The 16707-nt window shown below is 36.1% G+C and overlaps 1 protein-coding gene and 1 pseudogene across 1 annotated transcript; one reads left to right on the top strand and one right to left on the bottom strand.

The window, feature by feature from the left end:
- Positions 1–2710: 2710 nt before the first annotated feature.
- LOC141493638 (tripartite motif-containing protein 64-like) lies at positions 2711–4108 on the bottom strand. Its single transcript, XM_074195052.1, has one exon. The coding sequence runs from the start codon at positions 4106–4108 to the stop codon at positions 2711–2713; it is 1398 nt and encodes a 465-aa protein (XP_074051153.1).
- Positions 4109–10181: 6073 nt separating this feature from the next.
- LOC141494007 (apoptosis inhibitor 5-like) lies at positions 10182–16324 on the top strand (annotated as a pseudogene).
- The last annotated feature ends 383 nt before the right edge of the window (positions 16325–16707 follow it).

Raw genomic sequence — 16707 nt, 5'->3', positions numbered from 1 at the left:
CTGAATCCATGGAGGACCCCTGATAGCCTGGCCACAGCCAATCATAAACAAGACAAGTCACTGCCATTAATACAAACAACATAAGAGGAAGAGATGAAAGGAATCCCACTGTTCTACCTCCCATCTTTTCAGACCATGCAAGCACCTAGCCCTGAATGGACGTATTCTTTTGGGGAAACTCCTGGGGGGATACCTCAACTTCCCTCCCCAATCTTGGTAACCCTTTCCCTCAAATTCTTGCCCTCTCATCTGGGACTTTCTTTCTGGGAGCCATGACCAGCACCAGGTTTTCTCAGCCAATTTTTAAGGTAATCTCAGCTACCACTTTACCACCTTAATGGATTGTCCCATACCATGGTTTCTAGCCTTTTATCACTCAACTCAGCCAGGCCCTTTTTATGAACTTAGCCAAACTCCCTACATTCTTCACATCACCCTATGCAATGTCTAAGAATAAAGCTAAGTTCAATATGCTGTCTACTTCATCTTTCTTTCACTTACTTTCTTTGTAAAGCAAATATACCTTAAAGTTTTTTAAAAATTCTATTTTACCACATTGACAGTCTTCTTTCAAAACATCTCAAAATGCAAGGAGATACCTATATGCCCTATAAAAACACAGAAGATCAATATGTCTATCAGAAAGTGAACTCAGAAGGTATCTAATCCAATCTTGCCACATAACAGATGTTATAATGAAGCTTTAGTTTTGTAAGCAGAAGCAGTGCATAGAGTATTGCCCATGAAGTCAGGAAGAACTGAGATCAATCCTTTCCCAAGAATTTATCATCTGGGTGACCCTGGGCAAAATCACTTAATTTCTCTCAGTAAAAGCTTCCTCCTCTCTGAAATTTGAATTGGAATAACACCTACTTCTTTGACTGTGGTCTGAGTACATTGTGGCATCAAATGTAAAACACCATGCAAAATTACAAAGCACTATGCAAATTGCAACTCGGATTATGATGCAGGCAACTCAAGAAAGGAATTTTCCAAGTTTCTCTGCCAACTGTAATGGGCAAATCCTCTGAGACTTTGCTCTGTTTAATCAATGAGATGTGAATGGATTTCCTAAGGTAACATCCAAATGTGACCCGGGAAAGGATTTGTAGCTAGATCTCCCCAACAGTTAGGCTACATTTACAGCTAACAATTAGTGTTGGACTGGAAATCCTAAAGAAGGGATCAAATTTCTGACTGTATGGCTCTGGGCAAATCTCTCTGTTGCCAGGAAAGCTGAAGGCAAAAGTCTTAGATTAGAATAAAGGAAATTAGAGAATCTTGGTTCATGGGACCTATATTTTGTTCAACTGTTCTGCAACATTCCATGCCTTAATAAGTTATTTCTATTGCTAATAGATTTCAAAAGGTCTTACAAGTGCAAATAGAAAGTAAAACTGGGAAATAATTGCCATCCTACTTCATCATCTATTTCAGCCATGAAGGAGCTAATAATATGCAACTATTATTTTCATACTCATTCTCCTTGGGATATGCAGTAGCAGTAGAAGTATTATCTCTGTCACTCAATTCCATATTTTCAAGGGGCCCTGATAGAGACCCAGAGAATCTTCTCACAGCATATAAAGGGTTGGCTTGTCTCTCACCATTGAGCCATTTCTTTCCATTGTATTTATGCTGGGACCAAAGTGAGAGGACAGGCAGAAACACTACGAAGAATGACAATCTTCCTTCTAAGACTAGAAACTCCCGAAAAAGATAAATTAAAAATCAGATTAGAGTCTCAAGCCTTATTAATATGAGTGAGATTAATTGTTTATAAAACTCAGACTACAACATTCTCCTCAGATACCTACTAAGACTGAAAGAGACAAATAATCAAGGTTTAACTATCCTTAAATGGTGAGCACCAGGAAGATAAAGACCCTCCGTGTATATATACATACAGTCAGTATATAACACATAGATTCCAATCTGGGATATAGAAAACCACAGGGATTATGCAAACTTGTTAAGAGCATGGGGAATATTTGGCAACAGATTTGATCATCCCACTGTAATGAAATAATTAAATTGTGATGTGAATTTGGAAGAGTTAAGTAGCACATGGGATAAAAATCCCAAACTGGAGTGAAGCAGACTCTTCTTCCTGAGTTCACATCTGGTCTCAGACATTTAATAGGTGTGATTCAGGGAAAGTCATTTTATTCTGTTTGCCGCTTTTTCCTCATCTGTAATCTCAGTTGGACATGAAAGTAACAGAGCATTTTCAGAAGCAAGAAAACCTCAAATAGGATCTCAGAGAGGTAGAGAGGACTAAATGGAATTAACAGCAAAAAATATGCAGAAGCACCAGAAATGCTATAATTGATTTCAGTGAAATGGAGCATAAATGAAGATCTCCTGTGATTTAGAGGATATTAGACTTGAAAAAAGTTGAAATCTCTAAATCTCCTAGGTTTAGGATAAATTCTAGGAAGCAATGAAGTATAAGAAACAGAGTAGCCATGTGTGTTTTTAAATGGATGAAGCAAACTTTATTTATTGAAAAATACATGACTATGGTATAAGAGAGTACAAAACACTTGGTAATGCTCCTCTTCACTTTACATTGTGGAAGGCTAGTCTCCAGTTAGTGAGCAGAGCAGCTCCTTCATCATGAAGTAGGTGATGCTCATCCTCTCACAGGAAATTGGAGGACTGACCACAATCAGGGAACTTGCTGGCAGGTTGAGAATTCCCCTTCATCTCAGAGAGATGAAGAGCAGCAAGCATGAAGAGGATGGTTCAGTGGACATAGAGTCATGGCACCAGCCTTCCTTTCGGCGAGTGGAGGTCCAGGAGCAAAGATAGGTGTGATGGGGGCTGTGAATGAAATAGGGTGGAATTTATAAATGAGTGATCTCTGAAGTACATTATAAAAGATGAGAGTGCCAGGGGTATGTTCCAGATACACCCCAACCCTGGGCACAGGGCCTTTTATTCGATGGTTCAAAGATCCTGGATGACTCTGGAAGAAATAATCCTCATCTTTCTTAAGGCATTGAAGCACAAACATAGCAGCACAGGAGTCCATGTCCCTGGACCTTTTGTTCCTCATATAAGGTACATAGATCCCCAGAATCCACTGAGGTATTTCTTCCACATCCACTTCCCAGTACTGTCTCCCTGAACTGAAAGCCTGATCAGCAAAGACATAATGGCAAGTGGAGACCTCAAAATGTTTGACCTGCTCCTGCCATGCTTCTCCAGCCTTCACACTCTTGCAATCCTTAGAGACAATCAGATAAGGACTGGTTGATGTTGCATCCATGCTGATGTCTACTCTGAATCTGTGTAGCATCTCCATTATGCCAGGGATAGGTTCTTCTCTTAGTTCTGGGATGACAGCCTTGATCTTTTGGGACAATACTGACTCACTTCTTCCCAGCAACTGTTTGATTTGCTGTAGCAGCTCCAGATTGTGTTGGTGGCCTGCCTCCTGTAGAATTGCTATAAAGTCCTGAATGATTTCCATGTGTTGGGTTATTCTCTCCTGGCTTACCCTTTGCTCTTCATTTATCTTTTGAAGGCATCGGGTTTCATCCTCCATCAGAAATCGGTGCATATTTCTGTATTCTTCTGTGATCATCCAATGCCAGTCAACAACAGATTTCTCCTCGCGAGCAAGAACTTTCTCAGCTTCCTCCAAATTCTTCCTCAAATGACTCTGAATGTTCTGGAACTTCTTCCTGCAATTATGAGCTGCCTCATCTACAGGAGCAAACTTATGAGCCCCATGCTCTGGGGACCTGCAACATCTCACACAGAGGAGTGTCTGGTCATCTTCACAAAAGAGCTTGTAGACTTGGTTGTGAGTGGCACAGTGGCTCTGTCCTTCAGTAAAATGTTGGAAGATGAGCTGTTTGCACTGGTCAGTCAGTTGTGCTAGATGCTCACTGACTACTGGATATTCTGTGACTTGGGACACTTGCCTGCATTCAGGACAAGAGAAAACTGGAGCCCCAACGCTCCAGCTCAAGGAGAGACAGGCTTGGCAAAAGCTGTGCCCACACATGATGGTGACCGGCTGAGAGAAATAGCTCTTACAGATGCTACAGGTGATTTCCTTCTGTAGTTTCTGCAGTATTTCCCTAGCAGCAGCCATACTTCTTTCTTCAAATACTCCTTTACTGCAGCCACTGAGATGAAGAGACTTCAGTTCCACTAGAGGCTGTGGTTCTGAACAGAAGGATCCTTTCCTTTTATTGAAGGTAGCCCCACCCCTTTAGGGTCTCCCAGAGGTGTGAACTCAATTGGGCTAAAATACTGCAATTCAACTTGTGAATTCTTCCTGGTTGCAGGAGCTCTGAGGCTCCCAGAGTTCACACTTCTTGACATTTCTTGGGATAGGCAGGTTTCCTATTGCTGAGACTGCTCCTGTGTCTGTAAGAAGGCATACAATACCCCACTGAATTTTCAAATCTGACTTGTACACAGATCTTCCAGAGACAGAGAATCTACAAGCAGCTTCTTGCCTTTCCCCTTTCCTACCCAATCAATTCCCAAATATTCTCAAGAATCCTCCTCAAACAGAGCTGGAAATTGAGGGGATGCCCATCAGTTGGGGAAAGACTAAAGAGACTGTCATATATGATTGGAATGGAATACTATTATCAGTAATACAGAGATCTAAGTCAACTCTGAAAGACTTACAATAAAAAATGTTATTCTTTTCCAGTGAAAGAAATAATGGTAAAATGAATATAGATGGAAGCAAACTTTAAAAAATTTTCTTTATTTTTCTTGAGGTTTTCTTTTTTTAAGAAGGGCGAAAATTTGGAACCCAAAGGGTTCTTTCCCCCCCTCTCTTAATTATTTTATTTTATTTTTGCAATGACATGCAATAGTAGTTTTCAACATTCACCCGTTTACAGATTTACATGTTCCACATTCTTCATTTTTGTGCTCCCTTCACTCTGCCCAAACCCAATGCCAGAGAACAGTCTGATAAAATGTATACATATTCAATTGTTTTTAACATATTTTATATTAGTCATGTTGTAAAAGAGAAATTAACCTTGTGGGAATATATAACCAAGTAGAAGGCAAAAAACAAATTAAATTTTGAAAAGGGATGAGTATGATTTGTTCTGCATTCAGATTCCTTAGGTTTTTATTCCCCTCTGGATGGAGATTGCATCTTATATAATAGGTTTCTCAGCATTGACCTTGATCACGGAATTTGAACCCAGGTACTCCTGACTCCAGGGCAGGTGCTTTATCCACTGTGCCACCTAGCCGCCCCTCTTTATGTTACATTTATGAAGCAAGGGACTTATGGGCATGGTTCCTCTGATTTTTTTTATGGTCCTGTAGAACAGTATCTATAAAGAAATTTATACAATAATCTACTTGAACCTTTACCTTAATTCTGGGATATCAGTAGTATATTTAGGTCTTGGCTTCATTTGACAAAAAAAGAAATTAAGGCTTGGAAAAATTAATTCTGTTATGACCAAGCTGCTTGAGAATTTGGATTGAACCCCCATTCTTCATGAATTGTATTTCTATTATCAGTAGTGATTTATGATATTTCTTAATATGACTATATATGGCTTTAAATTTTTCTTCTTAAAACTAATTGTTCAAATCCTTGGATAATTTATCAATTAAGAAATGACATATTCTTATAATTTGATTCACTTCTCTACATATTTGCCAAATGACTTCTTCATCAGAAACACTTGCTATAAGAATTTATTTCCCATCTTTCTAAATTCCTTCTTGATTGCCTTCATTTTATTTTTTTTTTAATTTATTTAATTGGTCTTTGCAAGGCAATGGAGCTAAATGACTTAACCAAGGTCACAGAATTTGGTCATTATTCAATGTCAGAGACCAGATTTAAATTCAGGTCCTCCTGACTCACTAGGATCCCTAACTGCCCCCTGCATTTGTTTTCATTGTAGAAAAGAATTTCAATTTAATATAATCATAATTAACCATTTCACATTTTATAAATTAGCTCTTTTGGGACATAAATTCTTCTCTTCTCCCTACTTCTGACTATTCTTCGATCATCTGATTTCCTTAAAGATATTAATCTTTTTTTCTAAACTATATAGCCTTTGACTTTATCTAGATATGACATAAGATTTATGCTTAGTCTCTGCCATTCTATTTTCCATTTTTCTCAGGGAATTTTTCCTCAAATGTTGACTTCTTCTCCTAGAAGTCAGAGTTTGGGTTTACCAAACAGTATTTTATTATAGTTATTTATTATTGTTTCTTCATCGGGAAGCACAAAAATAGTAAGAAAATCAAGGGAGTTCAACGATAAAAAAAGCAAAGGAAGTGGCCTCCCTACATTAAAGTTTGTATGGCTAAGAAATAGTAGGGGATCATGGAAATAGATTAGGTACACTACTATTTTTTAGCCACACCAAACCAAATAGTTTAATGTAGGGGAGGCACTGCCTTTGCATTTTTTCTTGAACTCCCTTGGGATTTTTAATTTTTTTGCTTCCAGACGAACTTATCATTTTTCACCTCTATAAAATAATATTTTAGTCATTTGATTGGTATGACACGGAATGAATAAATGAATTTATGGAGAATTATCATTCTTATTATATTAGTTTGACCTATCCAAGGTCAATTAACATTTTCCTATTTGTTTAGATCTTACTTTATTTGTGTAAAAAAGCATTACAATTATGTACATGTAGTTACTGGGTTTGACTTGTCAGATAGACTTCCAAATCTTTATACTGTCAACACTTATTTTAAATGGAATTCTTCTCTCTTGAACTTAATTGGTGATATGTAGAATTGTTAGCAATTTATTTGGTTTTATTGTGTATCTTGAAACTTTGTTAGCTAGAATGGTTCATTATTTTAAAAGTCTTTTTACTTGATTTTCTGGGAATTAGCTAAGTATACCATCATATCATCTGCCAGGTATTAAGATTTTCCTTCCTGGTATTCCACCAATCAACAAAGATTGATTTTTGCTGGCAATGAACTGGAAGATTGGTGTACTTTGTTTGACTACAACATTCAGAAGGATTCTACCCTTCATCTTGTTCTGAGGCTTCAGGGTGGTGCCAAGAAGAGAAAGAAGTCTTTCACCACTCCCAAAAAAGAACAAACATAAGAGAAAGAAGGTTAAACTTGCTGTTCTGAAGTACTATAAAGTTGATGAGAATGGCAAGAGAGCCGCCTTTGATAGGAGTGCCCTTCTGATGAATTTGGTGCTGGAGTCTTTATGGCTAGCCATTTTGACAGACATTATTGTGGCAACCTACTGCTTCAACAAGCCAGAAGACAAATAATAAAGGATTCGACTATTTTTTGAGTCTTTAGGTTTATTTTATATTTGCATGTTAAAAAGGCCTTTCATTTAAATCATCTTAAGCAATATATTTATGGCCCCGAACAGTTTTTTTTTTTCCTACTCTTACATGTGCTTCACCTTTAGGGGAGGTACAAGTATATAATAAACCTGTTAACATGCTATGGATTATTTCTTTGACATGTTGGCTCATTTGAAGAATGTTTTAAATAAAAGACAGTTCTTTATATAGATTCAAAAAAAAAAAAAGATTTTTCCTACCCAATTGCCTAGTCTAATTCTTTTAATTCATTTTTTCTTCTCTTATCATTAAATTATTATTTCTAAAACAATATTGAATAATGATGGCTAAAATGAGCATATTTGTTTTTCCCCCCTGTTATTATTGCGTAGGCTTCTAGTTCATACCCATTACAGATAATGTTTGTCAGTGGATTTGGAGAGATACTACTTAGCATTTTTAAGGAATTCTCATCTTATTCCTGTGTTCTCTAGTGCTTTTAATAGGAAGGGGAAGCTCAAATTTATCTAATTCATCTACATTTTTAAACTACTGCAATAATTATATGATTTCTGTAATTTTTGTTATTGATATGATTCATTAAGTTGATAGTTTTCTAATATGGAGCAAATCCTGCATTTCTGGTGTAAATCCCTGATGGTCACAGGATATAATCCTTGTGATATGACTATAATCACCTTGTTCATATTTTGCTTGAAATTTTTGCATCATGCTCCATGATATTCTTTCCTTTGGTTCTCCCTGGTTTAGGTATCAGCATCATATTTGTGTCATAAAATGTTTGGTAGGATTCTTTGTTTTCCTATTTTTCCAAATATTTTAAATAGTATTGCAATTAACTCTTTCTTTGGTAGAATTCATTCAAGAACCCATCTGGTCCTGAGAATTTTTTCAAAGGGAGTCCAATAATGGCTTGTTCAATTTCTTTTTCTAAGATGGGGTTATTCAGGTATTCTATTTCCTGATCTGTTAGTGTAGGTAATTTATTTTTATAAATATTCACTGATTTCACTCACATCGTCAGAGTTTTTGATAGGTAATTGGACAAAATATTTCTTAAGTGACTTGCCCAAGGTCACACAGCTAAGCAATTGTTAAGTATCTGAGGCAAGGTTTGAACTCAGGTCCTCCTGACTCCAAGACTGCACCACCTAGCTACCTCAACAAAATAATGATTTCTAAAATTGTTGCTTCTTTGTTCAGAATTTCACACTTTTCAATTTTGTTATTTTTTTCTTCTTACTTTTTTCCATTCTTTTTTAATCAAAGTAACCAATAGTTTATCCATCTAACTCCTTTGTTCATATGCTTTTGAGTCATTTAAAACGCAAAAGTTGTTCTTTTACTTTCAGTCTAATTGATCTCATCATTGATTTTCAGTATTTTCAATTTGATGCTCAATTGGAGATTTTAAATTTTATAATTTTCAATTTTTTTCTTTTAGTTGCATGCAAAATTCATTAATATATTCCTTTCCCATTGTTGATATAAAAATTTAGAGAAAAAACTTCCCTGAGCACTATTTTGACACATTCCATAAATTTAAGTATTATTGACATTCTCTTTAATGATATTATGGATTATTTGTATAGTTTGTTCTTGGACTCATCTATTCATTAGGAATACATTATTTAGTTTGGGTTATTAGCCCTGTACAGTTGCCAGCAATAAATGTCACCCTAAAACTCTGCTGATCTCAGTCTCTTGTCTGTTTTGGCACAACATTATATTCTAGGATTTGGGGGTGGGGGAACTACTTTATGTTGTATGGAGGTGAATATGGGAGGATTATAGGAACTTACTGCTTACTCTTCTATCTTGGCTTCCCTTATTATGTATTTAGTATTGTTTTAAATTCACTGTTGATGTTACCTTTTAGAAAGAGGCAGTTTCCATCCTTATCTCTTTTAGTTACATCTATTTTTGCTTTTGCTTTGTCTGAGATCAGAATTGTTGCCATTGCTTTTCTATTCAGCTGAAGCCTAAAACATTGTGTTCTGTCCTTTTAATTTTACTCTGTCTGTATCTCTCTGCTTCAAAAGTTTTTTCTTGTAAATAACATATTGCAGTATTTTGCTACTTTGATCTATTCTGCTGCTTCTTTTCATTTTACGGCAAATTTCATACCATTTGCACTCATGATTATGATTACTAAATCTGTATTTCCCACCCTCCAATTTCCCCTCTGTTTATACTTTTCTCTCCCTTTTTCATCAGTCCTTTCTTTCTGACTACCATATGTGCTCTCAGATACTTGGTTGCTCTGCTTAGTGATTCTGACCAAGTAACTTACTTCTATTTGCCTCAGTTTCTGCACCTGTAAAATGATCTAGAGAAGGGAATGGCATATTATTTACTTACCTTTGCCAAAAGAAAATCAAATGAAGACACTAAGATTTAAAAAAATGAAATGAATAAATGGAAAAAATATGCATAAGCAAAAGTAATACAAGAATTTATTTCATCTTATATTTCTAGGGAAATAAGGATGTTCACTAATACAAGAAATGAGTTTCAAAAGAATGGACTTCGTAAGACTGATAAATTCTGAGAAATAAATAAAATATAAATGTATTAATATCATTGGGCTCATATGAGTTTTTAAATTGCATAAATAAGACTGATATATAATGGAAAATCATGGAAAGCAGCCATGGAGAATGAGAGAGGAGAATACACTTGGGAGCGATCCACTTCAGCTTGCAGGATGCAAGGCAGGTATATAGTTGTTGAGCAGAGAAAGTCGCTTTCACAATGTAGGCAATGACTAACCTCATCCATGGGAAGGCTTGGATTTGAAGGCCTACAATCAGGAAGCCTGGTGGGGAAACAGAATTCCTCCCTGGAGAAATGATCAGAGAGATGACTAGCATCAAGGACAAAGATGAGAGTCCACTGAACAGAGTCATGGGACCAGCCTTTGTTCCTGGAAATGAGGGTCCAGAAGATATGATGGTTGTGATGTATGTGGTGAATGAAATAGGGAGGAATTTATAAGTGAGAGAGTGCTGGAGAGATAGTAATCCTCATCATTCTTGACATATCAAAGCAGGAAAATGGAGGCATAGAAATTCATGTTCCTGATCCTTTTTGAAATACAAATAGGGGATAAGGATTCCCAGAATCCACTGAAGAAATTGTATCGCATCCACAGATCCACTTTTTAATTATTCTTTTTTTTTACAAAATGAATTTATTACAAAAATTAAGTATAAAATAGTTTCTACTTTCAAAATGAGGCAGACTAGCTGGTCACATCTTTCTCAATGGTATGCATTTTTTCTATATTTATCCAGCTTCCCAGTCAGCTTAGGTTTAATTCCGAAGCTTATGGAAAGCTTGAATATTAATGTCACTACTCTAAACTGATCAGCAACCTCTACTCACTTGTTAGCATTATTCTTGCCTACATTATTTTTTCATGAGAAGATGCAGAGCTTCCAACAAGATGGCTTTACTTTTCCCTTCAATGCAGTGATAACTCCTGAAGTACAGTAATGAACATTAATGAAAACATCTGCATTGGAAATCACAAACTAGTCCTCACAGACATGAAAATACCTATAAAATGTCATTGAGGCATTTGATTTGGCAGTATAAACTTGGGAAAGGGCATGTTAATCACTGAAGCAAAAAATATGAAAATATCTATGCTATTAAAAAAACATCTATGTCATTGGAAAACTCCTCAAACTCACTTCTGATGATGCCATCTAAGACTTATCTTTACCTTCTGCTCCATAACTTATTCTGTATTTCATTTGAATTTTAATTAACTGAGAAGTTAAAAATTGCAAAAATGGAGAAGAAAAACTAAGATACCTCTTTTCCCTATTATCCACTCTTGACATCATTTTTCCAGTGAAGCTGTGGACACTAGGATCCACCCACACCTTGAAGGATACTGTTCTTAAGTTAAATTTAGAATTTAGCTATATTTTTCCAAAACAGTTCTCCAATATATGGTTCATTTTTGTATCTGTGGTTTTTATTTTTAAATGACAATAATGTTAAGTATAAGCTGTCTCTCAATCCCTCATTGCTGGGACACGGGGAATTGACCAACGTACTTCAAAGAAGACAAGTACTGCATCACAGACCATGCATTCTCAAAAGTATGATTTATTTATTTATTTCCATCCATATGCACATGTATATTTTTAAGTTAAAAAAACTTCCTTCCATCCTTTCTTCCCACCACCCTTCCCTCAGTGGCTATCAGTCAGTTTAGCATTGCACATACATATTTTTTGATAAAAATGTTTACAGATTAGTTATTTTCGTTATGAGGAATTAGGATTAAGGGAAAGAGATACATAAAAGATAATTTTTATGAAGTGTTCATCAAATACTGAAGGTTTGATTTTTTTTTTTGTTTCTGTTTTTGTTTTTGTTTTGTTTTTCTTCTGCTGGATGGGGATAACATTGTCCATAGCCTATCCAATACAGGTGTCCTAGCTTTCTTAACTGCTGAGAGGAGTTGCTTCCATCAAGGTTGATCATTTCACATTGATACTGTTAATGTGTACAATCTCCTCTTGGTTCTACTCCCTTTGCTCAGCATCAGATCCCTTAAGTCATTCCATGTTTCTGTATAGTCTGACCAGTTACGGTTTCTTATAGATCTATAGTATTCCATAACATTCATATACTAAAACTTGTTTAATCATTCCCCAATGGGCTTTTACTTTTTTTAATGATTTGATTTGCATAGTAAATTTTACAGCATATACATATAAGGATAAAGTTTTGCAGCATATACACAGCCCATATACATTTTACAGCATAAACATAAATATATATATATATGTGTGTGTGTGTGTGTTTGTGTGTTTGTACAAGCATAAATGTATATATATATACATGTATAGGGGTATATATTTGCACATATATGTATTCATATATACACATGTGTATAAATATATAAATATACACATTGTATGCATATACTATTATATATGTAATATTATTTATGTATATATTATACCCATATTTTATACTGAACAGTATATCTCATATTTCAAACAATTTTGCATCTCAACACAAGTAGGTTATGTAAACAGTATAAACCACCTTATTTGTCCCATTAATATCATTTTCAGAGATCAGCTAAATCAGTGATCAACTCTGCTGGATGCAGCTGCTCTCAGCAGTTAAGAGAACTAGGTTGACCCTATTAGACTGGTTATGGACAAGGCTATCCCCATCCAGAGGAGAAAAACAAACCTCACTTTTAAAATCTATATCTATATCTATATCTATATCTATATCTATAGCTATAGCTAGAGCTATAGCTATAGCTATATCTATAGCTATATCTATATCTCTATATCTATATCTATATTTTTGAAAGAAAGTTGGTCAATTCCCCGTGTTCTATATATATATCCTATGTATTCCTTTCCCTTGATCCTAATTGCTCATACTGAAAATGGCTAAACTTGTAACCATGCTCAAGATAAATGTGTAAATACAATATTAACCTGACTATTCACTGCTTGGGGGGGGAAAGGGAGGGTGGAAGGAAATACTGTAACCTAGAAATACACATAGGCATAAGGATGAATATTTAAAAACAACTTTCATAATCTGTATTTGGGAGGGCAGGACCAAGATGGAGGTGTAAGAGCAGGAATTCCTGGAACTTAAGCCCCCCAAAAGTCCAAAACCCATCAAATTATTACTCTGGCCAAAATTTAGAGGGGCAGAACACAGCGAAAGACTGAATGATACAATTTCCTCATCTAAGACATCTTAAAAGATCGACAGGAAAGTTCTGTTTCTGCAGGATCGGGGAGGGGAGTGAAGGGGGAGTTGGAAAGAGCTGGGCTGCAGACAAGCCCAGCTGGAGCAAACCTGTTTCAGCAATCTACTATTTGACAAACCCAAAGTCATCAGCTTCTGAGATAAGAATTCCCTACTTGACAAAAATTATTGGGAATACTGGAAAATAGTATGACAGAAACTAGGCAAAGACACACATCTCACACCCTAAATCAAAATAAGATCAAATGGTTACAGGATCTAGACATAAAGAGTAACATCATAGACCAAGAATATATATAGACCAAGAAATACTCTATCAGATCTATGGAAAGGGGATAAATTTATAACCAAACTCAAATTAGAGTGCATTATAAATGTCAAAATGAATGATATGATTACAAGTTATTCCCCAATTGATAAATGGTCAAAGGATATGAATAGACTGTTTTCAAATAAAGAAATTAAAGCCAAATATAATCATATGAAAAAAATTATCCAAATCACTATTAATTAGAGAAATGCAAATTAAAACAACTCTGAGGTATCACTTCACACCTATCAGATTGGCCAAGATGAATAAAAAGGAAAATGATCAATGTTGGAGAGTTTGTGGGAGGATTGGGACACTGATGCATTGCTGGTGGAGTTAATAGATCTAACCATTCTGGAGGGCAATATGGAACTATGCCCAAAGAGAAATAAAACTGTTTATTCCCTTTGGCCCAGCAATTCCAATTCTTGGTGTATATTTGGAAGAAATGATTAAAAATGGAAAAAGTCCTACATGTTTGAAAATAATCATAGCAGTTCTTTTTGTATTGGCAAAGAATTGGAAATTGAGGGGATGCCCATCAATTGGAGAATGGCTAAATAAGTTATGGTACATAAATACTATGGAATATTATTTTTCTATGAGAAATCACAAATGGTGAGACAAGAAAAGCATGAAATGATGTACCAGGATCTGCTGAGAGAGGGAGCAGAATCAAGAGAACAATGTACACATTAACAACAACATTGTAAGATGATCAGCCTTGATGGAAGCAGCTCCTCTCAGCGTTTCAGAGTTAGGATAACTGTATTAAACCAAATATGGACAATATTATCCCCATCCAGAGGAAGAAAAGAAAAATAAAACAAAACAGAATCTGATGAACACTTTATAAAAGTTATCTCTTATGTACCTTTTTCCCTTAGTCCTAAATCCTCATTCTGAAAATGATTAATCTTTAAGCATGTTTATCAAAAATATGTATGTACACCACTGTTCATCACTGAAGGGAAGGGATAGAAAGGGAGAGAGAAAGGAAATTTGTAACATAAAAACATACATGTGCATATGGATGAAAAAATATAATTTTAAAAAGATGCAGTGAGGTAACAAATGCAAAATACTTTGCAAATGTTCAAAGACTGTACAAATGCTAGCTGGGATTATGATGTATTCCATTTAAGAGAAGGAATTTTCCAAATTTATCTACCAATAGCAATGGGCAACTTCTGGGATGTGAAGTAATTTTCCAAAGATAACATACACAAAGGTAGGCCAGGAAAGAATCTGAACCTAGGTCTACCTGTCATCTTACTGACACAGGAACACTCTCAGCATGGTAAAAACTGTCCGTTCAAAGGAGACCACCAGAGGTATGAACTCTGGTGGCAGGAGGCTGTAAACAGCAAGGTTTCACAGGTTGAACTTCAGGATTCCAACCCAGAGGAATTTGCACTTTCCCTGTGAGTCCCTGAAGGGGTGGGATTACTTCTTACAAAAAAGGAAAGTATGAGATGGTACCATCAGCAACTGCCAGAGTAGAGGAGTAAGGGACTCTTGTCACAGCCGCAGCAACAGCAAAGGGAACAGTTAGATCTCTGTGAAGATGAAGATGGGCCCATCCATGCACAAGCCATTAAAGGACAGCCCCAATTTGCTGCTGGACAGAAAATTCCCCAAGTGATAAACATTATGACTCAGCTTTTACAGACAGATGATTCTGCAGAATTTAACCTGGTAAACAATGCCCTGCTGAGTATATTGAAGAAGGATGCTAAAGGGACTTTGCTAGCTCATGAAGACATTGTCTGAGAATGAGCAACACTTAAGACTTTACCAGCTAAAATGTTAACAAAGGAAGTAGGAAAATTCATATTAGCTGCATCTACAAAGGTCCTTGGTGATGTGACAGGTGAAGAATTGGTCCCCTTCATGAAGATACTCTCTGGGTTAAAGACCTTGCAGACAGTCTGTGGAAGACAGCAGCTCAGAGTTAGTGGCTGAACAAGCCCAATTGAAACAGACTTTCAACCCAGCCGGTCCAGCACATATGGACATCCTTCTACCATGTCCCTCTCTTCTATATAAATGTTCGTTCCACCAGGTTTGTCACTTATTTTTGTGAACATGTTCTGCCAAACCTCAACTCACTGACTATTCCTGTGGTTGGTCTGGATATACAATTAGAACTTTTGAAACTACTTGCAGAGAGGAGTTCATTTTGTGGTGACATGGAAAGATTAGAAACAAATTTAAGGAAAATCTTTGATAAATTGGTGGAATTCATGCCATTCTCTCCAGAAAAAGCAGAAAATGGGGAGAATGCAGACACCAAAGAGTCCAAGTTACTGTTCAGTCGTATATGGTTTTGTGTTCACTTATATAGTTATATGTTCAGGAATACAGTTTTCATCAGTTGGGCCCAAAACACCCCGAGTTCTTGACAGCCAAATTGGATGCAGAAAAAATGAAAGACTTCAAAATCATACTATGGTATTTTGCCCCAGGTTTACAGGTATATATCAGACACCTTCATTTGGCTCTCCAGGGAAAAAGCAGTGAAGCCTTAAAAACAGAAGAGACCACAAACTTATTGCTTTGAAAACAATGAACAACATCAACGTTTTAATCAAGGATCTCCTTCACAGTCCTCCTTCTTACAAAAGCACATTGACATTTTCCTGGAAACCTGTACAGAAGGTTAAGATGGGTCAAAAGAGAACAAATGAAGATCCAGCTTCAGAGTCATCAACCAAAACAGTTTCAGCAAGATTAAATTGGGTTGCAAGATAAATTTATCAGCCTCTTAGTGGAAAATACTGTAACAATCAGAGCAACTTTAATTATGAGAGGTCTCTCATGGGAAGAAGAGGCGGCCAAGATTGTGGAGATTGAAGAAATGGAAGGCAGGGAAGATTCTTCTGAATGCATTATATTCGTCAGCATTTCCATGAACTTAAACACCTGAACCACCACTCATTAGATTGTTGGGACTAACCCTCTGAAAACTAGCTTTAATGATCTTTATACCTTTGTATGTTTGATCTTTTATAATGGAATATGGATGAGTCTAAGGAGAAACCACAACTGTATTTTTGGATGCTTTGTCAGCAAACTTGTGTTTTTGTCATTGTCCTCAGTATTTATTCAAATTTGGAAACCACTCTGTATGTGAATTCTCATAAAACTTCTTGACAGTTGATATATTAACAGAGAGTAATTTGTGGCTAAAACCTAATACAATGCAGTCAGCTTTGACAACTGATAGAGGGGATCATTCATGAGGGCTCACATTAGATATGATTGTGTTACTAGTTTTCTTAACCCTTTCATCCTGCTCCCAATCCATAT

The sequence above is a fragment of the Macrotis lagotis genome, chromosome 7, assembly GCF_037893015.1.
Source record: "Macrotis lagotis isolate mMagLag1 chromosome 7, bilby.v1.9.chrom.fasta, whole genome shotgun sequence".
In the NCBI taxonomy this organism is placed as follows: Eukaryota; Metazoa; Chordata; class Mammalia; order Peramelemorphia; family Peramelidae; genus Macrotis; species Macrotis lagotis.
The sequence above is the reverse complement of the archived record's forward strand: the minus strand, read 5'-3'. Positions and strand labels throughout refer to the sequence as shown.